General features: G+C 46.6%; 1 protein-coding gene across 1 annotated transcript in view; it reads left to right on the top strand.

Annotated features, from left to right (window-relative positions):
* The window catches only part of NACC2 (NACC family member 2, BEN and BTB (POZ) domain containing), a 63090-nt gene extending 39722 nt beyond the window's left edge, over positions 1–23368 (top strand). The window contains exons 3-5 of the mRNA XM_015405480.1: positions 15156–15261; positions 15780–15877; positions 21127–23368. Coding sequence (XP_015260966.1) covers positions 15156–15261; positions 15780–15877; positions 21127–21626 — 704 coding nt within the window. The 3' untranslated portion in view covers positions 21627–23368. The remainder of the gene's footprint in view (positions 1–15155; positions 15262–15779; positions 15878–21126) is intronic.
* Positions 23369–27171: the final 3803 nt, after the last annotated feature.

Genomic DNA, 27171 nt, shown 5'->3' with positions numbered 1-27171 from the left:
GGGTCAGCGCCCCAGTTTCTACACCAGGTATTACGCCTAGCCATCACGCTACTGGCCATAGCTCTAGCCGATAGCTGGAGAGCGTCCAGAGAGGCATCTGCCGTGAAGGCTGCTGCCACAGCAATCTTTTTTTAATTCATCCTTTAAAGCCTTAGGTATGCCACTCTCTGCTGTGGTAAGATCTGAGGCCCAAGTACAGGCTGCTCTGGCAAACAAGGGACCAGTGACTGACGCTCACAGAGAACTAGCAGATGCCTCAAAATCTCTACGGAGTGCTTTCTCCACCCATTTGTCACAATTGTCCTTGGGCAAGCCATTCGCATCCATAGGAAGAATAGAGGAAGACGACAGTGAGTTGATTGGGTCATCAACCACTGGGAGTTTTAGCTTTTTTGTCACTTCCAGAATAAGAGAGTACAATTTTGCAATCAAGGGGTTATTAGACTTGGGGTTTGCACGATTTTCCCATTCAGTCATAATAATATTATAGAAAGCTGCTGGTAAAGGTACTCCCGCAGTCTTGACATTAGGTTTTGGAATGGCCTTGTCTGACCCAGCTGGAAACTCCGCAGCCTCTGTGTCTTCCTTAGTCTTAGGAGTCTAGGAAAGCTCCAGTGCCCTTAAAACCTTTGGTAACGTTCTATTATACAAGTCTGGAGGAAAGAGTTGTGACTGACTAAGTGGCACCGCTTCTTCTCCTTCCTCAGACAACTGCCCCTCTTCCTTATCGGATACAGGAGACTCAGAACCTGACTCTTCTCCCATGTCACTAAGTAAAGGACTATGATCGACCCCCTCAAAAGGAACCTTCTTTCTAGAAAGGGGGCTGTCTGGGGAGGGACTCCTGTGCCGCTTGCCCCTGCTTGGTTGAGAGATAGACATCTGCTGCCTCAAAACTTTAGCTTCCTTCTGTAATTCCTCCTTCAGCCACAACCGAAGGTGAGACTGGGCCTCCTCCCTCGAAAATTCCAGACCCAGCGGCTCTTTACTAAGGGTTTGGGTGCCTTCAATAGCATCTACTGGAAGGGAGCTTGAAGGACCAGCTTTGTCCGCCATTTTAAGTGAACCTGAAAGTGAAAGCAACAGCCTATCACTCCTAAGAAGATAAAATGGCCATCATTCCCGCCTTTTCCAGCTTATCTTGTGTAAGCACCAAGGAAGGATAAACAGAACATATATCCCATCAGCTCTCCAAGAGAGATCCGATCAATAATCCTCTGGGAACTATATAGCCCTTAGAGGCCAAAATGCCACTTCTGTCTTGCCACCTACTATTTTCCCCTTCAAAGTCCAGGGAGAAAAAACAAGATCTCCCCCCCCCCCAAGATCAGACTACCGCAGGCGAAAGAAAAGACTAAGAGGGGAGGGGGGGTCCAGGAGCCTTTATTTGCCATACTAAGCCAGGCCAGTCCACCGAATCCAGCCCTCGCGGCCCGGCTGCCACCCCGACAAAACACCCCCCTACCGTGATTCAGAGGCTGCAAGATGAAAAAAGGACACTTGCTGTGGGGCCTTCCCAGTCACCACCGGCAAAAGGATTTGGCTTCTGTGAAGTACGGAATCACGCTGCACACAGCCGCGCCACCTGCAAACTTACTGGCCTCCGCGTCTCCCTCTCTCTCCCTGTCTTCCCCGGCTTCGGAACAAAAAGGGGGAGGTGGGGGAGGGCCCCCCGGCAGTCCAGCGAAGCACGCAGAGACGGAGGCCAGTGCCCGGCTGCCTTGCCTACTCAGAGGCCTGCCTCCGCATTCCCGTCCTTACGAACGTTCCTGAGAGGGGTGGGGGGGCAGCTAACGACTTCCCCCGCCTCCCAAACAACCCACTTTCTTCTTTCTCCTTTCTATCAGTTGCCAGGATCTTCGTGCTCCCAAGAGCACTGCCAGACGTCCTGCTGCAGAGGCAGGGCCACTAAGACTGGGGATACAGAGGACAAGCCCCTCCCCTCCAAGATCAAAGTTTTGCCGGCCCTGCAAGTGGAGGGGAGGAGCTAATCCCATGTGTAATGGTTTAAGGAATGACCCAGAGAACCATTAATTTGCTTATTTAATTAGAACATATTGTGCTGCCTCTCCAGAGAATCTGACTTCTGAATCAAAACCTGAATTTAAAAAAATGCTAACATTAATCCACCATAAACAAAATTACTTCTTTTGTGTCCATGTTTCCCAGGCATATTCCAGTGGCAACATCTCTTGCTGTGGTGGTCTTTAAAAAAAATAATATAACTAATGATAATAATAATATTAACAAGAACATCAAACCATAATTTAAAAATAGAGTAGAGTTCTATAAAATGTATTATTAGGCAACACTTCATGTTCTGTTAAGTAATCTATAACTGGATACCAAATGGCAATAAAGTTTCCTGCTTGTCTTGCAGTCTGCATCATAAATGGATTATGAGCTATTTTACCTAAAATGAAATGGTCCCATAAACACTTCCTCCAGCTGTGACTTGTGGGCATTTTGGTTCCAGTAATAGATTCTCTCTCTCTTAAAATATGTGACCAAAATGACTTGATGTAGGAACACCCCCACCAACAATGAATGAAATCAGCTATGGCGCTGCAACCTTTCAAAAAATGGGGATCTATAGAAGGATTAACTCTTTGCAGATTTGCTGGAGTCTTGTACTATCTAGCTATTATTTTATATGATTGAAAGCGAACATTAAATATTTTTGACATATTAGCAGGGGAAGACCATATTTTTTCCCATACTTCACTAGACAATTCATGTCCACATTCTATATTCCATTTTTTAAATATAATTTGTTAGCTTCCGTGTGTTTAGATCTAACAAGATTTTATATATTTTAGACAGTAAACCTGTAGTCTATCTTGAAAAAGTTTTAAGAATCACTTCAAATACGGTCCAAGGTCTAGAAAGAGACTTTTGTATCTGTTAAGAGGATAGAAGATGTTGGAGTTGCATATATCTATACCCTGGAATATCCCCTCCCCCAATTTTCCTTCCAATTGAAGAAGAAGAAGAGAAGAGATTGGATTTATACCCCGCCCTTCACTACCCAAAGGTGTCTCAGAGTGGCTTACAAACTCCTTTCCCTTCCCCTCCCCACAACAGACACCCTGTGAGGTAGGTGGGGCTGAGAGAGCGCTGACAGAAACTGCTCTTTTTTTCAAGAACAGCTCTTATCAGAACTACGGCTTGCCCAAGGTCATCCAGCCAGGCGCAAGTGGAGGAGTGAGGAATCAAACCCGGTTCTCCCAGATTAGAGTCCGTACACTTAACCACTACACCAAACTGGTGTAATTGCAATTTGGTTAGAGGAGTTTTATTATCTACTACTAAGCAGTCTAGAGGTTTGTGCGGATTCACTGTGGTGTAAGTAAGTAAATTTATTACAGTCATTGACCAGTACACAGTAAAAGAAGTCAAACCCCAAACTTAAAACATTTCTGTTCCCTTATACAGGAATATAATATTTGTAAAATACATAAATAAACCACTAATAACCTAAAATATTAAGTGATATAACTTAAATTACTTATAAAACCATCTCTAAAATATCAACTAGCATGTAAAAGGTAAAGGTTCCCTTGCTCAAAAGCCAGTCGAGTCCGACTCTAGGGTTGCGGTGCTCATGTCCGTTTCAAAGCCGAAGAGCCAGCGCTGTCCAAAGACATTTCCGTGGTCATGTGGCCAGCATGACTAAACACCAAGGCACACGGAACGCTGTTACCTTCCCACCGAAGTGGTATCTATCTACTTGCAATTTCTTGCTTTCGAACTGCTAGGTTGGCAGGAGCTGGAACTAGAGACTCACTCCGTCATGTGGCAACTCGGATCTTGAACTGCTGAACTACTGACCTTCCACAGCCTGCAGTTCAGCCTCTTAACCACTTGAGCCACCGCAGCTCCCAACTAGCATGACTTATCCATATTTTTCTCAGTTTAATTACCAGCCAACCATACTTAGCAATTTTGAGGGTGACATTTGTTTCTATCAATGAGCATTTTCTTGAGGAGACTTCCCCCCCCCCCCCCTGGAAACTAGAAATTACTGGTACTACCAATGCCTCCCGAATCTGTTTATAGATATTACAGTCAAAAATTACATGGCTTAATGTCTCCACACTCCCATCCCCACATGGGCATAGGCATTCTTCTAAATTATTATCTACTAAATTTTTCAAACTTACAACACCGTCTGTTTTCCGTTATTTGAAAGTGGCATATACAAGTCCTGGAGGGAACCATTTTTTAAATTTTTATTTTTATTTTTTTCTCAGAAAAATGGTGGGATACAAAAGGGAAAAGGGGGTGGGGGTTAATCAGGTTTGTCAAATAATATAAGTTGTTATGTACAACAAGTGAAATCAGATATATTACCAAATATACTACGCATTTCAAATATAGAAGCAGACATTAAAGAATAAATAAGAACTTTCCTAAGTTTAGCAATAATCTATTAACAATAAAAGAAATTACATCTTTAACAATTGAAGAAACTTCTATGCTAAAATTGTTAATCTAAATTACAGTCTTACTAATTATTTAATTTCTAGTGGAATACAGAATCAAGTATTGGAACTATAATCAATACCTTCACCACCTTTAATATGATATTCAGGTTATTCAAGGACTTAAAAAAAAAGAATGCCATAGTATGAGTAATAAACTTGCTATTTCTGTAGAAATTCTTTTAGTGGTTTATATAATCTTTTAGTGTTTATATAATCAGTTTTGCCAATGTTGCATACTCAGCTAGTTTTTATTTCCAGATCTCTATTATAGGATCTAAAGAGCCTCTTGCTCAGAGTAAAAGAGGAGAGCGCAAAAGTGGGCTTGAAGCTCAACATCAAAAAAACTAAGATCATGGCATCCGGCCCCATCACTCCTTGGCAAATAGAAGGGGAAGTCGTGGAAGTAGTGACAGACTTCACGTTCCTGGGATCCCAGATCACCGCAGACTGTGACTGCAGCCATGAAATTAAAAGACGCCTGCTCCTTGGGAGGAAAGCGATGGCGAACCTAAACAGCATGATAAAAAGTAGAGACATCACCCTGCCAACAAAAGTCCGCATGGTCAAAGCAATGGTATTCCCAGTAGTCATGTATGGCTGTGAGAGTTGGACTATAAGGAAGGCCGAGCGCCGAAGAATAGATTCTTTTGAACTATGGTGCTGGAGAAGACTCTTGAGAGTCCCTTGGACTGCAAGAAGAACAAATCAGTCAATCCTCAAAGAAATCAACCCTAACTGTTCCCTGGAAGGCCAGATAATGAAACTGAAGCTCAAATACTTTGGCCACCAAATGAGAAGGGAGCACTCACTGGAAAAGACCCTGATGCTGGGAAAGATTGAAGGTCAAAGAAGACGGGGACGGCAAAGGATGAGATGGTTAGACAGTGTCAGCGATGCAACGAACATGAAATTGAGCCAACTTCGGAGGACGGCGGAAGACAGGAGAGCCTGGCGGGAGATTGTCCATGGGGTCGCGAAGAGTCGGACTCGACTGTGCGACTGAACAACATTATAGGACAGTCTTCTGTCTTCCATTTCATTGCAAATATTACTCTGGCTCCCATCAACATATATCTAAGTAGGTCTTGTGAGATTCTGTCTATGTTATCTGGTAAGATTCCCAGTTACATAATATCTGGTTTCATCGGGAATTTAGTTTTTGGAATATTTTGAATTTCTTCATGTATATTTTCCAGTAACTTTTTTAAAATAGATTTTTATTGATTTTCAACAAAGAAAGAGACAAACATAACAGTGTACAAGACAAACACAAAACAAACAAAAAGCATATACTCGTTATAACTAATTTTGTTTTACATAGATAATATCCTTCTTATATGCACCTAAACAAGTTTAATAATATATATGCCAGATAATATTTTAGTAAATGAAGTATATAATTATATTGTGCATCTTTGCAGATACACCTCAATCCATTTATAAAATCTTGACCTTTTTTCCCCCAAAAAATTCTTTTTTGTTATCTTGTAGTTGTGAAGTCCATTTGTCTGCCGTTTCTAATAGTTTGTAAATTATTTCTTCTTTTGTTGGAACTTCTTCTTTCCTCCAGTATTTTGCATACAAAATCCTAGCCGTAGTTACCACATCTATAATCATATAAGCATCTGGTTTTTAAAATCTTTCTGGAATAACATTTAATAAAAACAATTCGGGTACAAATGGTACAGTTGTTTCTAACATTTTTTGTAATATCTCATAAATCCAGACCCAATAATTCTTAGTTATAGTACAGGACCACCACATATGGAAAAAAGAACCAGTATTTTGTTTACACTTCCAGCATACATTTGACATACTTGGATAGAATTTTGCTAAGTTATCTGGCATTATATGCTACCTATAAAACATTTTATATATTATTTTCTTTGTAGCTTTAGTAAATTTTATATTAGTTTTCCATACCTTTGTCCATTGATCTAGTTCTATATTATGGCCTATGTTTTGTGCCCATCTAATCATTGAAGATTTAACTACTTCGTCTTGCATTTTCATGTCTATTAGCAGTGTATAAAATGACTTTATACATTTTTCATCTACATGGAATAGAGTTTTGTCCAGGTCTATAGGTTTTTCATAGAAGCCGGTTTGTTTATCTTTAGCATATCTAGAATCAAGTTGCGCTCTTTCCCACCAATTCAAACAAATGTCCTGTTTTTGGAGAATATCTTGTGTTTTTAAATTATTTTTCTTATCTAAAAGATTTTCATATCTCCACATTTGATCTTTAATAAATAAGGTGGGATTTATAAAGGCTTTGAGTGGTGAGACCCATTTAGATATTTTTATGTAGAACAAATTCTTAACGTCTTCCCATTTTTCCGGTATCTTTTCATCTTGATGCAGGTCCACCACATATGATAAAATGTGCCATCTTCTTTTTTACATTTCCAGCATGCCCCTTTGTAATTCTTATCCATTTTAGCAATATCTTTTGGAATGATGTACCATCGGTAAAACATCTTGTACCAGTTTTCTCTTAATGCTTGGCTAGAAGTGAATCTAATACCTTTAGTCCATAGATTTTCCCAACACTGAAACTGTATTTCCTCACCAAACTTTTGCATCCATTTAATCATGTAGGATTTGACTTGTTCTTCTTCAGAAGCATATTGAATCAATAACTTGTAAATTCACCCTAATAAATGGTCTTTAGATTGAAACACAATCTTTTCAAAATCAGTCATTTAATTAATAACTCCTCTCTTAGAACAGATATCATTTTTTAATTTAGAAGCAATTTGAAAGTATATCCACCATTGTATCTCCTTTCCTTCTTTAATCTCTTGCCACATCTTGATGCCACCTTGTGAATTTATCATATCACCATGTTATAAAATCATTGTTTCCCCTTGTGTAATTACCATAATAAGCATCTATTGGTGACATTATTAGTGGAATTCTGGAGCTCTTTCATCGCATTTCCCAAATTTTAAATAAACTGTCTCTGATTATATCTCTTTTATCTTGGGTTTTGTTTTTGGATATAGATTTTTTAATCCTCAAGTAGCTATGTAATCCATCATCAAGATTTGAAGATTCTAATTTTATCAGTCTTTCATTGGGACTTCTGATCCTATCTTTTATCCAAACTAGCCCAGCAGCTTGGTAATAAAATTTAATGTTAGGTATTGCCAGACCACCTCTTTTCCTCTCATCTTGCAATGCTTTAAATCTTATTCTTGACTTCTTATCTTTCCATACAAATAATTATTTGTCTTTGCCAGTCACTCAAAGTCTTTTCAGGAATTGAAATTGGAATCATCTGTAACAAAAAGTTTAATTTTGGTAGTACATTCATTTTTATAGTGGAAATTTTTCCTAGCAAGGATTGATGTAATTTGGACCATCTTTCAAGATCTTTTTGTATTTTGAACCAGGTTGTCATGTAATTATCCTTTACTAGTGTATCATTCTGTCCCGTGAGATATATTCCTAGATATCTGACAGGATTGCTTGTTATGTCACATCCTGAAAGCAGCAGCGCCAGAGAGGAAGCATACCTCCCCCCATCCCAGGGTTCCAAGTCTCCGCAGCATAGGCTGGGGCCTGGGGAGCAAACTACACTGGCAGGCAACCCCACCCTCCAGCTTGTGAAGCTACGTGTAGCAGTCTCCAGGCTCAGCTACTCCAGGCGAAACTGAGGGCTGCTGGGAGCTGGGGGGGGCGCTTAGCTTCCAGGAAGCAAGCCCCTGCCCTGACTTCCCTCCCAGTCCCAACCCACCCGACGTCTCAGAAAGCCGAGCGGAAAAACCCTCCACTTTCAACATGGAGTGTAGGTGGTGGTGGCAAAGCCCTGGCTGGCACTGGTTGCCCTTGGGGGAGGCTCAGTACTCCTTGGAAAAGTTCGAGAAGGTGCCACCCACCCCCCACCCCCCGTGTAATCTACGCCTATGCTGGTCATCCTTAATATAGTCGGGAAGTATTTTTAGCAATCTATTCACCAGTGTTTTGGAGAATATCTTGGTATCAACATTTAAAAGGGAAATGGGGCAATAGGATGTGGGGTTATTTAAATATTTGTTTTCTTTAGGGAGTATAATGATTAGGGCCTCTGACCAAGTAGGAGGAATAAGACCATTATCCATTATGTGATTAAATAGATGTATTAACGGTGTAACAAGAACATTTTGAAATGTTTTGTAGAATTCAGAGCTAAAGCCATCTTTCCCGAAAGCTTTATTCAATTTCAGTTGTTTTATTATATCAAGGATTTCCTGAGATGTAAAGGGCTTATCTAAAAAGCTCATATGGGAGTCAGATAACTTTTTAAAAAGCTTATGACCCTGTAAATATTATTTAATACTAAGTTTATTAGGAGAAGATTTTGAATATAATTTTCTATAATAGTCTGCCATACAGTGGACAATTTTTTCAGAAGCAAGATGAAGCTGTCCTTGACTGTCTCTAAGTAAGACAATCCTAGCATTTTTTTTCTTTGCTTTACTCCCCAGGAGATACTTTTAAGAGTTTTGTTAGATTTTTGCCAATACTGCTGTTTAACATTCAACAATTTTCTATGGTCTCCAGTCTTTTCCTCTCTGCTAAAATTTTTCTTTATATTTTTATCACCTGTTGATTTATGTTGTCTCTCTAAATCAGTAATTTTATCCATCAATATCCTCATTTCTCCAATTTTTTGTCTTTTCAGGTGTGCTGTGGCAGCAATTAACCTGCTGCGTATTACTGCCTTAAAGGCATCTCAGACTATGATTGGATTCATTTCTCCTCCGCCATTAGTGTCAAAATAATCTTTAATATGTGTCTGTATATCCTGTTGAATAGTGTCATTTAATAAGATAGGATTGTGTAAAGTTCACTGTCTTTCTTTATGTGTAGGATCAAAACGTTGTAATACACAATCTACAGGGGAATGGTCCGACCACTTACAAAGTCCTATTTCAGTTTCCAGAATATTTATAATTGGAAACCAATATATAGTCTAACCTAGAGTATGAATCAAAGCACGCTGAATAAAAAGTATAGTATTTGTCTTTAGGATATGTCAGTCTCCAGCAATTATTAAGATTGTAATCCTTCAGTAGAACTTTAATTTCACTCTTATTGGTCAGTTTCTTTTTAGTACTGAAATTAAACTGTGATTTCTCTAAATATTGATCTTGCTGTGGTGGTCTTCTTGGTGCAGCAGGAGCTGTAGACTGGGACCTTTCAAAATGGATTGCACCTTTGGGGTTGTTCTGTTGCTGTTGGGCTGGAAACATTGATGTTCCAGAATGTGACATGGTTTGGAAGCAAGCTTTCCTCTCGTCTTGCTGTCAGCTATGCTGCCATGATAGTTCAGGAGGCCATCGGCTTCCCTTTCTGTGTGATAATTACTGCTGCATTCCTTTTGTGCTTCATCTCTGCTGTAATGCTGTTATCTCTAAGATGTGAAGGTGGTGTAGCATCTGGTGCGAAGGGAAAACCATGGGAGCGCTATCGGTTCCCAGCTTTGACTCTAACGGTCTGGGGCTCCTTCTCCCGCGTGCGGGAGTCAGGCCTATTGGCCTATGGAAGGGGGGGTGCATACGAATGCCCTATATCCCATTTTGTGTGTAAGGGCGACGCCATTCTTAACAGTGCTTCTGTTAATGCATCTATAGCTCTTCAATAAAGTATAACCTTTCTGATAAGCGTGTACTCCATTGTTGGCTGTGGAACCTGACATTCTGTTAAGAATCCTCCTTCTCTATCTGTGCACCTCTCTCTCTCCGAGATGAGCGATGAAGAGGAGAAACAGGTCCCCCCTGGGGAGGAAGACCAGATCCCCCCTGGGGGGGGGATCCCGGTTCCCACCACGTCTGGAGGGGAGACTCCTATGACCCAGGAGAAAGGCACCGGTGACTACTACACCTCCGGTGACCATCGCTGGGAAGGGAGCAGTCCCAAAGACGACGTCGACCCATTTGTTCCTGACCCCTACGGGGCTGAGGTAACCGCCCGGCCAGGGGTACTGCCTGAGCTCCAGGTGGAGCCAATTCAACCTGGACTCCATGGCAGAGACTTATATGCTCACGCAGGGCCCCCAGAGAGACAGCAGGTTTGACCTGTGTTTTGCCTCGGCTGGAGGTTTCCCCCCCTTTGGGGCTCCCTTCGAACCACCGCCAGGAGCGTGGGTGACGGGGAGGTTGAAGGCAAGAAATGGGCACGTGTCCCCGGACGAGGGACTGGAACTGGCCCATAGAATGGAGGTGGCGGATCGGGAGAGGCGTCAACTGCAACCGGAGTTGGAGGATGTCATCCACGCGATCCCGCAGCTGGTGGTCCAAGCCATCTGAGCAGGGAGGGAAGCCCAACCGGTGGCACCGGTACTCCCTGCTGCCCCACCGGCGCCTCAGCCGCTGCCCAGACCGGTGGATGTACCCGTGACGGGACCAGGGGAGGCCCTGGCTCCAGCGCCATGACCAGGCAGCCTGAGAGGCCCGGTGCTACATCGCCCGAAAGACCTGATCGAGGCCACGTTCAACGGAAACCCTGAGGAACTATCCTACTTTGTAGTCCGAGTGATGAAGTTTGTGGAAAGATCAGGCCACCTGTTCCCGGATGACAGCAGCCAAGTGGATGTGGTGGCTGCCTGCTTGTGGGGAGCCGCGGCGGCTTGGTATGTGGGATTGCACAATGCCAGGGGCCCGGAGCTGGTGAATTTGGACGCTTTTATGTGGGCATTGTGTGCCAAATTCGAGGACTGGAACGCCGGGCCCAAAGCAAGAGCGTTCCTACGCACCCTGAAGCAAGGGAGGAGATCGGTGAGAGAATACTACGAGTTTAAGTTGCATGCAGCAAAGGTCCAAACTTGGCCAGATCTGGTGCTAGCTGAGTTGTACTGGGTAGGACTGAACCCCGAGATCCGGGAAATGGTCCTACGTGCGGTGGACCCAATCTCTTTACCGGCCTGGATGCAGGAGGCGGAGAGTGCGGAGACCCGCCTAAACACGCTGCGCCTGGACAGCGCAACAGCGGGAAGCAAGCCTAACCCCCCGGCACAGAAAATGAAACCAGCGAGGTTGGCTGAGTCTACTCGGGAGCAACGCAAGCGACAAGGGCTATGCCTAAAGTGTGGGGAGTGGGGCCACTTCATGGCCAACTGTGGTGGATCGGGTCCTGGGAAGCAAGGGCCAAGCGATCCCAGGGAAACCGAAATTTGCCAAAGCACTGCAGGCAGCCCCTGAGGAATTGGGAGAGGACTCCAGCGAGGAAGACCCCGCGACGGCGGGAAACGGCCAGGTCCTGCTGTGAAAGGCGCAGGACAGCAGGGCCCGATCCCGGAGGCGCCGAAAGTGGTGAGCAGCTTTCCCCCCTTGTTTTTTTGTGACTGTGACTCTGGTTTACCCAGCCCTTGGGACCCACATCCGTGTACGAGCACTCATTGACTCGGGGTGTGGGAGGGACCTCATCAACCCTTCCGTAGTTACGGGGCTGGAGGCAGGGGTGGTGAAGCTGAAAGACCCGTTAATTTTTACCCAAATGGATGGGTCCACTATGAAGGAACCGTGCGAATACGAGACTGTGCCTTTGCGAGTTGGGGCGAGAGATCACTGGGAGGAAAGATCCTTCGTGATCACTCCAGCTGCCAAATTCCCTCTAGTGTTGGGGGGCCCTTGGCTGCATGGGCACAATCCATACATTCTGTGGGATGAAGGGAAGGTGCAATTCATCTCACCGCGGTGTCAAGGGCACCAGTGGAACCCACAGTGGGGCCAGCAGCCAGTAGTGGAACACCCTAGGGTGTGTTTGGCTCAGGAGGAGTTACAATCCATTCCCCCCAAGTACCGGGACTTAGCCAGGGTGTTTGAAGAAGAAGAAGCCAATGAGTTACACCCCCCCCCCATAGACACTCGGATTGCAGTATCAAAATATTGCCTGGCCAAAAACTGCCCAAGGGACGCATTTATGCAATGGGATGGGCCAAAAAAGACGAACTGCGCAAATTTATCGATAAAAACCTGGCCAAGGGTTTCATCAGGCCGGCCTCCTCCCCTTTTGTGGCCCCGGTTCTCTTCCGGAAGAAGAAAGACGGGGGGGGGGGGGGTTTTTTTTGGGTGGAGACTGTGCACGGATTACCAGGGCTTGAATGCGGTTTCTTCGAAAAATGCTTACCCAATGCCCCTGATCAAGGATTTATTTGCCGAGGCGGCCAAAGGGAAAATATTTTCAAAGTTGGATCTTCGTGATGCTAACTTTAGAGTCCAGAATTTTAGAAATCTCATAATGTTCCTCGGCCTCGATTAAAATAGGAGGGGGCACCGGTTTCGATGGACGCCATGGACTGGAACCAGAATCTCGTTTCAGGAGGCTGAAATGAAATACAGAATGTAGTTTCCTCAAGTTCTTAGGCAGATCTAAGTCCACAGCCACATCACTGATCACTTTTTTCACTTTGAAAGGACCAAGGTATTTAAGAACATAAGAACATAAGAGACGCCAATGTTGGATCAGGCCAAAGGCCCATCCAGTCCAACACTGTGTCACACAGTGGCCAGAAGTACCAGTGCCATCAGGAGGTCCACCAGTGGGGCCAGGACATTAGAAGCCCTCCCACTGTTGCCCCCCCCCAAGCACCAAGAAGACAGAGCATCACTTGCCCCAGAGTCCCTATCTATACCTTGTGGCTTATAGCCACTGATGGACCTCTGCTCCATATGCTATCTAATTCCCTTTTGAAGCCGTCCATGCTTGTAGCCGCCACCACCTCCTGTGGCAGTGAATTCCAAGTGTTAATCACTCTTTGGGTGAAGAAGTACTTCCTCTTATCCGTTCTAACCCGACCGCTCAGCAATTTCCAACCAAGTTTTCGGCTAGGGCGCAAAACCTGAATGTTTTTTGTAGACACATAGACAGAGGCCCCAGGCGGCAGAGCCCATCCCTCCACCCTTCTCTTGTCAGCCTGACCCTTGTACGCCTCCTTGGCAGCATTAAAAGACTTTTTTAACTGTTTACACCATTGCACAGCATCCCCCCTTCCCCCCCCACTTCATTCCGTTTACCTCCCTCCCCACGGCTAAGGCACTGGCCAAAGCGTTTCTCCAGCATGTCGCACGGTTGCACATGCTCCCGGCCAAGGTGGTCTCCGAATGGGGGACCCAATTCGTTTCCCAGTTTTGGGGGGAGCTGATGATGCGTCTTTGCCCTGCCAATCTTTCCCAGGAACTCGGGGAAGTATTTCTAACGTTCCCATCCTTTCTGAGTGCCCCCCTGCAGTCAGAATATAGACTAAAAATTTTCCGGGCAGGATTTCCTCTTTGTCATGGCCTTGAAAGAGGACAGGGCACAGGCAGAGCCAAGTGCCAGGTGGCATCAGTGGTCTTGCTCTGATTGCTGTATGGCCCAAAGGCTGAGCACAGCTTAACCTCCTGAATCAGAAACGATGGCTCACCCGGGGAAGCTGCTCATGCTCCTAAGGAACAGAGGCTTCGATCACTCTGCTGTGGGCTGTCATCCTGTACTGGTGTGTGTGTGTGTGTGTGTGTGTGTGTGTGTGTGTGTGTGTACAAGACAATTCTTTCAGAGTGGAACAAATTACCTAAGTTTTGAGTGCAGCATCTTCTCGTTGAATTGTTCTTGAATTCTTGTTGAATTTTCATTATTTTCATGATAGTCCACCTTTCTCACTGGGACTCAAGGTGGAATTCAAGTATGAGAGCAGGTAGCAGATTAAATAATGTGATAACTACATTTGAATGAGCAGCAAAGATTCTTAGTTAAGCAAAATAATACATTTGAGCTGGGATTATAGAGCTGAGTGGGGGGTGGGGTGGGGGGAGAACCGTGCAAGCAGACCTGTTTGTTTTAGGCAGCAAGACCATCAGTTCTCCCTAACAGACGTTGCCTCCTGAGCGGATCCACCACCACCACCCCACAGCTTTGCTCCCTCTACAAGAAGGCCCTCCTGCACAGTTCTGTTCTGCACATTTCACATGGGACTGATTTCACCTGTTTGTGAGGTGGCACCGTCAGAATGCTTTGCTCAGATATGAGTGGAGCTGCCACAGTGCAGCACAGCAGGAGAGTGTGAGTGTGTGGGCCTTGTGAGTGTGTGGGTCTGGTGTCTTTAAAGGATTTGTAGGTAACAACTAGTACCAGCTGCAGTTTCCAAGTTGTCTTTAAGGGCAGACCAATGTAGAGTGCATTGCAATAGTCTAGCCTTGAGGTAACCAGAGCATAGATCCACATGGCCAGGTGAGCGGACTCAAGATAAGGGCCATTTTCTGAGCAAGGTGGGGTTTTTAGAATGCCCTTTTTTGCAGTTTCTTCAGCAATCAAGCTGGATTGAGCAGTATCCCCAGGCTCTTAGCTGATCCCATCAAAATAGGGGAGCAGAAAGGCCTTCAGGACCTTATCCTTCCGAGCCAACATGGCTTCAGTCTTGACTCAGGGTCCAGTTTCAGTTTGTTTACCCTTAACCATTTAATACAGCAGTCAGACATTGGTTCAAAGTCTTGGCCATGTCACCAGGTGATCTGGATAAAGAAATGTAGAGCTCAGTGTCAACCGCTTATTAATAAAACCCTGTTCTGAAACAGCAAATGATTTTCCCCAGGGGCTTCACATAGAGACTGAGTAGCATGGTGGGCAGGACTGCGCCTTGTGGAACCCCACGTAGTAGGAAGAGCATTCAGGTGTGACGTCTGAGCCTCTGTCTTTCTCTCCTAGGCTCCGGCGTTTACATCACCCGAGGGCAGCTGATGAACTGTCACTTGTGTGCAGGTGTGAAACACAAAGTTCTCCTGCGGCGCCTTCTAGCAACATTCTTTGACAGGTCTGATGAAGTGCTTTTCTTTCTCATGTTCTGTCAGTCAGCCTGTGACGCCTGTGTTGTAAATAAATCAATTGCTAACGCATCTCTGGCTGGCAAAGCAGCGCCTTCTGGCCAGCAGGAGAGCAGAGCGTCTCCAATGGGACTCCCCTCCAGAGGGGCTCAGTGGAAGGTGGGCGTCAGCCAGGCTGCCGTTTCCTGGCCTCACTGATGCCAGTTTGGTTATGGTTTGCCCTGTTTCCAGAGGCAGCTCCACCCGCCTGTTTCCCGTGCTTCCCCCCTTGTCTGTTGGGAAACGTCTTAAGCAGCAGGGGTAGCCCCAGTATCCTTCTGCTCATCCCCACAATTGTTTTTTTTATTAGCAACGTCTCTTATCATTTTGAGCCTTTATCTAGGTCATGTAGAGAGGCACATATCGATCTCTTGCTTACAGGGTTCCACCTTACTCAGAATGCCAAGGATATGAGTGGGTTTTGCAAATGTGCTCCTGAGCTTTTGCCTCCTGCTTCTTCTTGGAACAGGAACACCCTGGCCAACAGCTGTGGGACAGGAATCCGGTCTTCTACCAGTGACCCCAGCAGGAAGCCCCTTGACAGCAGGGTGCTCAATGCTGTGAAACGTAAGTGGAAAGAAACTGATGAGTCACATTGAACTTCTGTTCTTCTTTTGGAAAATGCTTCATTTAAATATTTCTCCTAAACAGGCATTTAAGATTTTAAACCCTGTGTTTGGGGCTTGGTTCAGATTCCTTGAATGGTGCTTCTAAAGTCTCTTGACAGTATTGACTTGCCACAAAAACAGGAACAAAACTTGCCAGATTGAAGTGGAAAAGGATCTTCTAATATTTTGCAGACAGGTTTAGAAAACCTTGTAATTTTGTTTTAATTCTTTAACAAATTGGGGGGTTGGAATATGTAGTTAGTGCCATAGGGCAAAAAGGGATGTTATCACTGGCCTTTATATTTTTACTGACCAGTGTATGAGAGCGATTTAGCACCAAATTGTTAGAGTATTAGAATTAATTTATGTTAGGATAATTTAGGTTTGTTCGAGCCTATCTAGGACGACCACCACAGCAGAGAGAATTGCTACAGTACCCCTACATTGCCACTTACCAAACAGTCTGTTAGTGGTCTGTGGCTTAGCGAAGACCATTAGTGGCGACAGCTGGCCAAGGGATGCCAGTGCTCATGGGGCGGGGAAAGCATAGCGGTGGGACTAGGCATAAATGTGTAAGGGAAGGGGGCTGAGACACAGGAAGGCTTGGTCCCCTTCCAGCCTACGTCCCATCCCAAAGGTAGTTGGCAGTGGGGCTCAGATTGACAATCCCCTCCCTGTCATTGGTCTTGTGCAATGCCAGGTCCATAAATAATAAGACCATGGTCCTTCATGAACTGGCGTGTGTAACCGAGACCTGGGTGTGAGATGGGGAGACAGTGGCTCTCTCCCAGTTGGCTCCTCCCGGGTTCTCGGTCCTTCACCAATCGTGGACTAAGGGGCAGGAGTGGCCCTGTTCATTCAAGAGGCTTACTCCTTCAGGGCGCTCTCGCCACCAAGGAACACAGGCATTGAGTATGTCAGCCTGGCGTGGGAAGCCGGGAAGAGTTTGGCAATTTGGCTGGTGTACCGACCGCCTAATGCTCCGGCTGATAGCCTGCCGTCCCTGATGGAGGCCGTATCAGGCTGGGCACTGGAACACCCTAGACTGATAGTCCTGGGCGATTTCAATGTCCATGCGGATGACGCGACCTCCACTCAGGCAATGGACCTGGTGTCCTCCACTGGGACTCTCCCAATATGTAACGGCCCCCACTCACCGAGCTGGGCACACGCTCGATCTGATCTTTGCGGTGGGGGTAACAGTCAACCAGGTTACTGCTACGGCAGTCCCATGGTCGGACCGCAATGCCCTGGGGGCTCATCTGAATGTCCCGCCCCGACCCTGTTTAGGCGGCGAGCATATTTTAGCTCGCCCACTGAGCCAGATGGATCCAATGCGGCTTCAGATGGCTCTACGGGATCCGATGCCCCCTGGCGGCTCGCTGGATGAGCTTGTGGAGGACTGGCATGGCTGACTCTCTGCAGCCATCGACGAGATCGCTCCCCAGCACCCTCTGCGCCCTCGCTCTAGGCTTGCCCCCTGGTACACCCAGGAGTTGCGGCTTATGAAGCAAGAGCTACGATAGCTAGAGGGACAGTGGCGCTGTGCTCGTGACGAAGCTACAAGAACATCCTATAGGACGCTTATGAGATCCTATGAGATGGCAGTCAAAGCCACAAAGAGAGAGTACTTTGCGGCTACAATTGCGTCTGCGAGCTCACGCCCAGCCCAATTGTTTAGAACGATTCGGTCTATAACAACCCTGCCACAGGGCAGGCCAAATGCTAGGGAATTGGACATTGGCTGTGAGGCATTTGTGAGCTATTTTGCAGATAAAGTCTTGTCGCTCTGCAGCGACCTCCCCACCACAGTTGAAACTGTGAGTGAGCTCGAGGCCCCAAGCGCATCTTCAATGTCGGTTTTGGATTACTTCGACCCGCTCAGCCTGGAGGAAGCTCTTGACTGTACGCCCAACCACTTGCAGCCTGCATCCGTGCCCTTCCTGGCTTATTAAAGCTGGTCATGAAGGGTTGCGAGGCACCCTAAGAGATATTATCAACAAGTCCGTCTTGGAGGGGCTGTTCTCGAGGGCACTCAAGGAAGCGATGGTCCGCCCTCTCTTAAAAAAGCCATCTATGGACCCGGCCGAATTGGCAAACTATCAGCCAGTTTCCAACTTGCTAACTATTTGGGCGAGTTAATTGAGAGGGCGGTGGCGTTACAGTTACAGGGCTTCATGGATGACGCTTCCACGTTAGATCCCTTCCAGTCTGGCTTTCGCCTGGGACATGGGATGGAGACAGCACTGGTCGCTCTGACTGACGACCTCCAGAGGCATCTGGATCGGGGCGGTTCGGCGGTGCTGTTGCTGTTCAACCTGTCGGCTGCGTTCCACATGGTCGACCACCAGCTACTGCTTCACCGCCTCGCCGACATGGGAATTCAGGGGCTTGCCTGCCAGTGGCTTGCTTCCTTTCTCCAAGGTCGGGGACAAAGGGTCGCACTAGGGGAACAGCAGTCCAGGAGGCACCCGCTGGAGTGCGGTGTGCCTCAGGGGGTTGTGCTGTCCCCGATACGGTTCAATATCTATATGCGCCCCCTTGCCCAGATTGCCCGGAGGCATGGACTGGGGTGCCATCAGTACGCTGATGACATGCAGCTCTATCTGATGTTGGGCTGCCGGTCAGACTCTAGTCTGGAAGATCTGGACTGGGCATTACAAGCCATGGCTGGTTGGCTTAGACTGAGCCGTCTGAAGCCGAACCCGACGAAGACGGAGGTTCTGTATGTGAATCGGAGCAGGCTGGGAGGAGGGACCCGACTCCCGACCTTCGGTGAGTGCTCCTGGATTCCTCCTTAACAGTGGAGGCCCAGGTGGCAGCCACTGCCGGGTCGGCCTTTTACCATCTTCGGCTGATCAGGCAGTTGGTTCCCTTCCTCAGTCGCGACGACCTGGCCACGGTGATCCATGCGACGGTCACCTCGAGACTAGACTACTGTAACGCTCTCTACGTGCATGTATGGTCACCTATAGACCAATTATGTAAGCCGCCCTGAGCCCGATTGCGGTGTAGGGCGGGGTATAAATGGAATTAATTAACGATCAGACTGCCTCTTTCCCCCAAGCTCAAACTTCCAGTCCAAGAACTGAGCACTGAAGGTGAGGCTGCTGTTGCTGCTGAGCCGGCCCTCCTTGGTCCTGTCTGTGTTGTGGGGGGTCATGAGAAAGCTCCTGAGCAGACTGCACATCGGTGACAGCCACTGTGATATATGAGGGTCAAGCTAAAAAAATAAGTTGTTATAAAAATATAAACACAAGTTTGGTGTCGTGGTTAAGAGTGCCGACTCTGATCTGGGAGAACCAGCTTTGATTCCCCACTCCTCCTCCACCTGCAGCTGCTGACCTTGGGCCAGTCACAAGTTCTCTCAGAGCTGTTCTCTCAAGGGCAGTCCTCGAAAGAGCTCTCTCGGCCCCACCCACCTCACAGGGTGTCTGTCTGCTGTGGGGAGGGGGAGGGGAAGGGGATTGTCAGCCACTCTGAGACTCCTCCTTCGGGCGGTGAAGGGCGGGGGGGGTATAAATCCAGTCTCCTCTCCTCTCCTCCAAATGAGTAAAATATAAAGTAGGTTAAAAGAAATGATCCAAATATCAGACTCTTAAAACTTTTGACTTACAGAGCTATTAGTTTCACATATACAGTCTTATGACCAGTAGACAAGAAGTGTTCCGGCCCCTTCCTCAGTGGTCAGTATTACTATTGTAAAACCACACACATCCAGAAATAGGTATAGGGGGGAAAGTTTTTCTGTAGAGCCAGGTGTTGCTTTCTGCTAAACGTCTGCACAGGAGGCCCTGGATAATCCCTCGTGGTGGCTGCACAGGCTCTCCAAACTGTTCTGGTAAGAAGCCCTCTCCGTGTCTCGAACGGGAAATGACAAATCGGGGTGCACAACTCCAGGCACTCGGGTGGGACATAGATGGGCCTCGGCTAGAGTTACGTGGGTCACATTATGATGGCATCTGGCTCCATCAGACCCCATGACGTGTACTGCTGGGGGAGGGGGGGCAGAATACCACCTCTCAGCTGTTTCACACACACACACACACCCCCGCACGGAGTCGGTGAGTGTGGCGCAGCGGCTAGCGTGTCGGACTAGGGTCTGGGAGACCCAGGTTCACATCCCTGTTTGGCCATTGAAAGCTTGCTGGGTGACCTTGGGCCAGTCACATGCTTTCAACCTAACCTACCTTACAGGGTTGTTGTGATGATAATATGGAGGAGAGGAGAGCAATATAAGCTGGTCTGGGTCCCCATCAGGGAGAAAGGCAGAAAAAATCCCAGTGAGTGTTTCCAAATCCCCGTGGTTGCAAAGAGAATTGAAGAAAGTTCTCCGTTGCTTCCCGGATACTTGCAATTGAAAAGAACCCTTGGGTGGCAGGGGTGAAGTTGCCTGTCAGCTGAGTGTCTGAATCCCACCCCCACCCCCACCAGATGCCTTGCTGCATCCCCCTTGGACACTGCCAAAAGTTGGAGGGGGCCATTCGGAAAACCACCTCTCAGCTGACAGACAACGTTCTGACCCCTCCCCCAGAAACTCTGGCATGCAGGGGAAACGGGGGCCAGAATGCCAACGGTTCCGATCCATCCCTCGAGTGTGTGGGAAGCCCCCCCCCCCCATTTTCCAGAGCAGGAACGCAGTGCAGAGTTTCTTTCACGGAGGAGGGGCAGAACAAGCACTCTGATCCTCTCACCCCAGGGTGTGGCATCCTTCCTCGGGGAGGGGGGCAGAATGCGGGCTTGCAGCTGAGGCTGAAATGGCATAAACGAAGAATCAGTCAAATTGGCCATAGGAGCTGAGTGCTGAGCTGAATTGCTCCAGGCAGACTCCTGATGTGTTGAAATGGTGTTTGGCTTCTAAATATGTTGGGTGGGACATCTGACCTGTACTGGATCCTTCTATTCTATATGTCTGCTGTGAGGATGGGTGCAATTCAAGCTGTTGGGTTCAATACAGAAAGCATTCCACCTTTTTAAATAACTTGTAATGAATCCAGTAGCCACATCGTGCTCCCGGGAGGCCTTCAGTTGGCTGACAGTACTCAGGGCAGTGGTCCATTTTGGATGTTACAACAAGGCCTTTATGCAGTCAACTTCTTCGGGTATAGCTGAGAAATGGTATAAGAAAACATTATTTGGTTGCATGGATGACCACACTCATTGATACCTTCATTGGTCTTGGCTAAAAACACATCCCTCTCTTTGCAGTGTATTGTCAGAATTTTGCTCCAAGCTTCAAGGAAAGTGAAATGAACGTCATTGCAGCTGACATGTGCACAAATGCCCGGCGAGTACGCAAGCGTTGGCTTCCAAAGATAAAGTCCATGTTGCCAGAGGGAATGGAGATGTATCGCTCCGTCATGGGTTCCACCACCAACAGTGTCCCTTTAGACCCTGAATTCCAGCCCTCTGCCACTCAAACGTTTGAACAACGTATCTTTGCAGAGAGGAGGAGTGATTCTGGAACAATCATGGCACTGAGAACTAGCACTGCAACTGTAGATCAAAGCAACGGATCTGGCCAATTGTTTGAGCCAAGTGATGATGCTGAAGGGGCCAGCTCTGTCATACAGGAGTCAGCTGTCCCAGAGTCAATGGCTTCAGATAGCCAAAGCACCGCACAGCCTTTTGATCAAGGTTCTGGTTCCACCAGCCGGCCAGAAACTCCTGTGAGACGGCAGGAAGGTACATATGGAGGGACTTTATGAATGAGACCTTGAGAGATCTATAATAATAAAGCTGCTTGCATGCATTATTAATACAAAAATGTGATCCAACCTTTTACCTACTGAACCGCTACTGTTGCCTGAAAAAAATGTGATTTTTAAAAATTCTGCTCATGTTTAAGATTTATGAAGGAAGTATCACATTTGTTACACTGTAAGCAACTCTAGGTCTAAGGCAACCTGCGTATGGTGAACAAAGCAAATAACCCTCAGCTCCTTTGTTTTCTTGACGTTCGTCTAGAGATTGTAGCATTTAATTTCCACCAAGGCAGGGGATATCCCGCCTCCACAACCATCCCCACCCTTAGCGACTCATCGCCCCCACTCCCTGCCGATGCTGCATTTCCACCGGGGGACACGGGCACAGCCGGCCGGCCTCATCCGCTGTGCGAAGGGGGACTTGAGGGAGAAAAGGCACACGCAGGTGAGAGGGCAGACCCTGGACACCCCTCCGTGCGGCTAGGAACCAAGGTCAGGGGTTCTTCTAGTGTCAGATGTTGAAGGGGGGTGTTATATGATTTCATTGCCTTTTGTTTTACTTGTGGCCAGGGAATAATTTATCAGGCACACTTTTTTAGAAATATAACCTGTGCGAGGACCATTGACCTGAACGCCCAGGTGTTTGTGATGTCTGGGGGGGGAGGCATGTCTCCTTTTATTCCCCTCATTTTGGCAAGTGGCTTTCCCCCTGGATGCTCTGGCCCTCTTCCGCTGGCAGAGTGTTTGAACCCGGCTGTGCCGTTCCCAGATGCATCACCTCCTCCTGCTCCCTTTCTTCGTTTCCTTGCTTCCCCCTTAGCCAGGAGCCCGGCTTGCTCAGCACGGCGTTGCCTGTCTCCCTGGGCTCTCGTCAGTGAAATGCATCCAAAGTTTTTGAAAGAAGAATTCAGGATGACTTCTGTGCATATGAAGTCTTCTTGCATAGAATTGCTTGTGGAATTACTCATCTTAAGGCAGCCCTCTCAGGCAGAGGTTGTTCAGGACCCATCAAAACTGCCATTTTCTCCTGAGGAACTAACAAGAATTATGTTTATTTTCTCCTAGGAGAAAAAAATGTTACATTAGGCCCAGCCTTTAGATACTGGGGCAGTATGCCTGTTTATCTCTGAATGTTTTAAAGCAGATTTAAAGTAAAGCTGAATACATGAGAAGTCAGTTTGCTTTTCCTTTGGTTGAAGCAGAAGACGTCCCCCATGGCTGGTGACTGAGATTATTTGGGTGAAGAAAACCTTCTGATATCAGTCCTAGGAACAGGTTGTTAGAAAACTTGCCTGGCCGAAGAAGGCGTGTGTGGGAGATGCACTAGAGCAGGCACGGTTTGACCGTTTTGGAGCTGGGAGGGAGAAGCTCCAGCTCTTAACAAAGCATGGAGGCGGGAGTGTCCAGCCGGATTGACACAGGGAAACACATTGTCAGGGGAAATCTCATTTGTCATTCTGGTTTACAGAATAGCTGATCTGAGGAATCACTGAGATTTTGAAAACCCACCAAGAGGAGGCAGTTGGCTGAGAGCGGATGGAGCAAAGGCCTTTCTGTTGACCTTCTACCCTCAGTGCCTCCGTGTCTTCCATACTCTCGTGGCCTTGGGGGCAATGATGGTGGACCCCAGGCTTCGCTCTCACACACCACAAAGCCTGTTTCTGGAAAAGCCACGTGTAAAGCAGGTGTTGGAACTCCGTGTTTGGGCTGAAGTGCCGCTGGTGGGCATGCAAGGGGTTGTTGTGAGCAAGTCTTGTGAGCAAAAAGTCTACTTTGTGAGCTCCTGGCATTTAAGCTGTGAGGGAGCCATTTGGCTACTGCATAAATTAGCTTGCTCTGGAGCCATCCTTCCTAAGACAAAAATGCATGAGCTGGAGGCTGAAAAACTGTGAGCTAGCTCACACTAACTCAGCTTAGAGGGAACACTGGTTGTGAGCCTCCGGAATCAGGACGGTCTTCTTTTCTTTGCTGTTTTTGGAGATGCCTGTAGTTAGCAGCCTAATTCCTAATCAGATCAGAGGAACTCTGCTATGCAGTAAAACTTCTTTGGGAGCTTTTTCCAGACCTTCCAATGCACAGGTATATAAGTGTGTTATTGGTCTAGCATGTGCATTGTGGCTGCCTTACAGACTCTGGATTTCTGTTTCTAAGGCTATAATTCCCAGGTTATTTACAGAGGTATTTAAACTAGGGTTGCTGCCAACCAGCAACCAACCAGAACAACCCAACATAGTTTTCTTGGTAGTTGCTACCAAGGGGCAAGGAGGGTATTTCTCTCTTTGCCAGTTTTTTTTAGCTTTATGCCTTAGATGAACAGACAGCTTTGCTCTGGGCTTCCCCCCCAGACATCTGGCTCCATTCCCAGATCTGCCCAGAGCTCTGCTGCCTGAGCATCAGAACACTGGCTTCACAGGGCAACAGGTCTAATCCAGGCACCTGCCATGTGTGTGAGATGCGGAGGGTTTCCCCTATTCCCTATCTAGAGCTTGGCCAGGGAACCAGCAGGCAAAGGCAGCACTAAAGAAAGATTTCGTGGAGAAGGAAGGGCTTCTGCCTGCTCCTCCGGAAAAGATTTCCGTAGTCAGAATTAAGGAGGTCATGCATGTGCTGTTCACTTGTTCAGCGATTGTGGGGACAGGCAAAGAAGGGAACTGAACTGATGGGTGCAGGAGTTGTGCTTTGTTTGGAGTGCTTTTCAAATGTAGGGCTTTTGGAAGGCTTTTGGAAGGTTTGGTGATTCCTGCTTGAGGTCCAATGATGCCATGTTTAATATAAATCTCTGAATAGGAGCAAGAAATACACCAGAGAGAAAATATGTGGGATTTTGCTTTTAGCATCTGTCTTCGTAGGCAGCTAGCTCCCTAGGGTTCCTTGGCATAAAAATGCTGAGGTGTCAGAGGCAATCCGGGCCTTCACCATTTTTTAAAAAGCAATACTTGGAACTTCCTTCTCACTCATTCCCTGCACCGCGAGTGAAACAGTCAGACTGGCACCTGTTCCATCCTCAGAAGGACAACTTTAGGCATCTTCTAATGAAGACAGATGGGCCCTTGAAGCCTTCCGTAGGGGAAGGGGCAAGGGGTGGGACTCTGCTCGGAGAAGCACGAAGGACCACACGCAGCTCCCCATGAGGTGGCCTCCAGACTGGGATAGTCTTCATGGCACAGAGTGGAGTTTCTGCTAACGGCCTCTGAAGTTAGACTTCTTCCCCACATTTGAAGTAGCTCTCCACTTTCCACTTCAGCTCTGATTCTGTTAGCCTCTCCATGCTTGTCATTTGATTGTCTCCTCCTCTGAAGACTGGCTTTTTTTAATGTACACACCCAGATAATCAAGGCCACATACAAATGATAGTCCTCAAGTCCACGGTGCCCTGTTCTGTGCCAACACTTCGACTGAAGTGTTAAATTTCAGGTATGCCCACCTGCAGCCAGAGGTTGTGGAAATCACGACCACTCTTGGCAGCTAAGGAAGCCCTTTTGTGGCTTTGTATTTTCCTCACATTCTTATGATTATGCTCAACTGGATGGGTCAGCTCTTTGTCTGAGAGAACAGCAAAATGGAGCATGGCTTGCCTTGCTGTTGTTTCCTCTTGGAGCTTGGCCTTTTCTGAAATTGGTGATGGGATTATTTTCTTGAACTACACCCAAAGCAATTGTAGTTCTAAGTGCACTTGCTGAACAGGAGGCCCTGGAGGGAAAATAATTAGCAGGAAGAAAAGGAATACTTGAATGGCTTAGGAATGAACACCTGAATGACAGTGTCATGTTGCACAGTTAAAATATATTTTTATACAGAGCGCAGTATCACGTACCTTTTTGTTTTGGGGTGGGTCTTTAGTTGTTGTTCATTTTGTTCTACTTTCTGATTAGAAAATCAAGAGCTGTAGGTAAACTTGAAAATGTGAATGGCTTGTTTGGAGGAGGGGGGGTGAGGACTAGCGTTTGCACTAAAACTGTTCTGTGTGTGGAGGATTAATGACCGATTTCAGAGATAGCTGTGGAACATGATTGTATCCTTCCAAATGGGAGGGAAGGTTGTTAAAATAAACCCTTGGAAATAAAGAATGTAATGTTAACATGAAGCCCATAATGGTCAGGCTTTCCTGAGTGCCTTAGCCTTTTGAGAGTGCTGGTTTTCCTTGGGGGGGGGGACTGATTAAAGAATATCCAATGATCAGAAGGAACTCCTCTCCCCCTTTTGCCCCCTCCTGCTTCCCCTCCTTTGTTTACAATACTGTGAGAAATATCACTAGAGTTTGGGAGCTGCTTTCTGAGTAATAATACATAATGTGAAATGGCATTCCTCTAGACCTAACATAGATGTAACCAGAAGCATAACGTATGTATGGTATGTCTGCACCTTTATTCTTAATGCTTGACTATTAGCAATATTACATGTGTATATTATATATATCTTATAGTAATATCAAGCACCTTCTAAAAGAGATAATATTATAAGACAAATCTTGAATGGGCTTAGGAGTTGCTACACCATAGTATAGAATTGACACACACCCCTCCCTTTTCGGAATGGAAGCGCCCCCACTTGTTGTGGCCATTGCTTTGTAGGGTAGCATGGCTTTTGAAGGCCGCTGTATCTATTCCATGGTCAGTACTGTGCAATTCCAGGGTTATTCCCTCCAAACCAAAATATGGAGCACAAAACAATTCCAGAAATGTAATCTCACTGCAACGATTCAATAATGTAAGCCATACTCTTGTCATCTTTTTCTGCTGGAGATCCTTTGGCAGTTCCTTTGCCAGCTTGTTTCTTCTTGCCTGGACTGAAGTTACTCATAATTATTGAGGGGATCTGAGTGAAGAAAACTGCAGCTCCCTCTGCAATGTCTCTGGAGGTCCCTCCTGCTGCTGTGCCAGGCTCTGACTGGAAGTCCAGTTGAGACTGTGGTTTTGTCCACCAGAAAACTGTGGTGCACCTGTCATGCCTTTGACTTCCCAGAAATGTCCTTTGCACAAACGCAGCATTTTGATTTCTCTCCCTCTTATTTTAATTGTATGTTATAAAACATCCTGCCTAGAAATTGATTTTATAGTCAGATATTGATAGGGGTGTTACTCTTACCTGCCTCAAGTTGTCATTCTTGTTCATCGTGTCCTTTCCTGAAGCTTCCCTGGCAGCCCCGCAAGGGAATGTGGGTTCACAGCTCTTTCTTGCACTTCTTCCCTGCTGTGGAGCTGTACTTTTAACTTGGGAAGCAGAGGCATGAACGCCTTTTTGATGCAACATTAAAAAAAATAACACTCAGCAATGCAAAACTGGGAATTAATCCCTACTTAGTACTCCTTGAAAGGGCCACAGCCATCTGAGCCTATGGACCCTCTGCAAAAGACAGGTGCTTTCCCACACAGTTTACTAGAGGCTGCCTCATTTGAAAATCTCTTTGTCTGCAAATGGCTGTTCGAGTTCTGCTTGTCTGAAGTACCCAGTTTAAATGGCAGACGGGCGTTCCAGAGCTGCCTTGGGCTACAGGTGCATTTTGTTGCAGCCTTATATGGTGCCATTTCCAGCTTGCTTGCCAATTATA

The sequence above is a fragment of the Gekko japonicus genome, unplaced genomic scaffold (assembly GCF_001447785.1).
Source record: "Gekko japonicus isolate JY-2015 unplaced genomic scaffold, Gekko_japonicus_V1.1 scaffold1059, whole genome shotgun sequence".
NCBI lineage: Eukaryota > Metazoa > Chordata > Lepidosauria > Squamata > Gekkonidae > Gekko > Gekko japonicus.
This window is presented reverse-complemented; position numbering and strand designations above follow the sequence as displayed.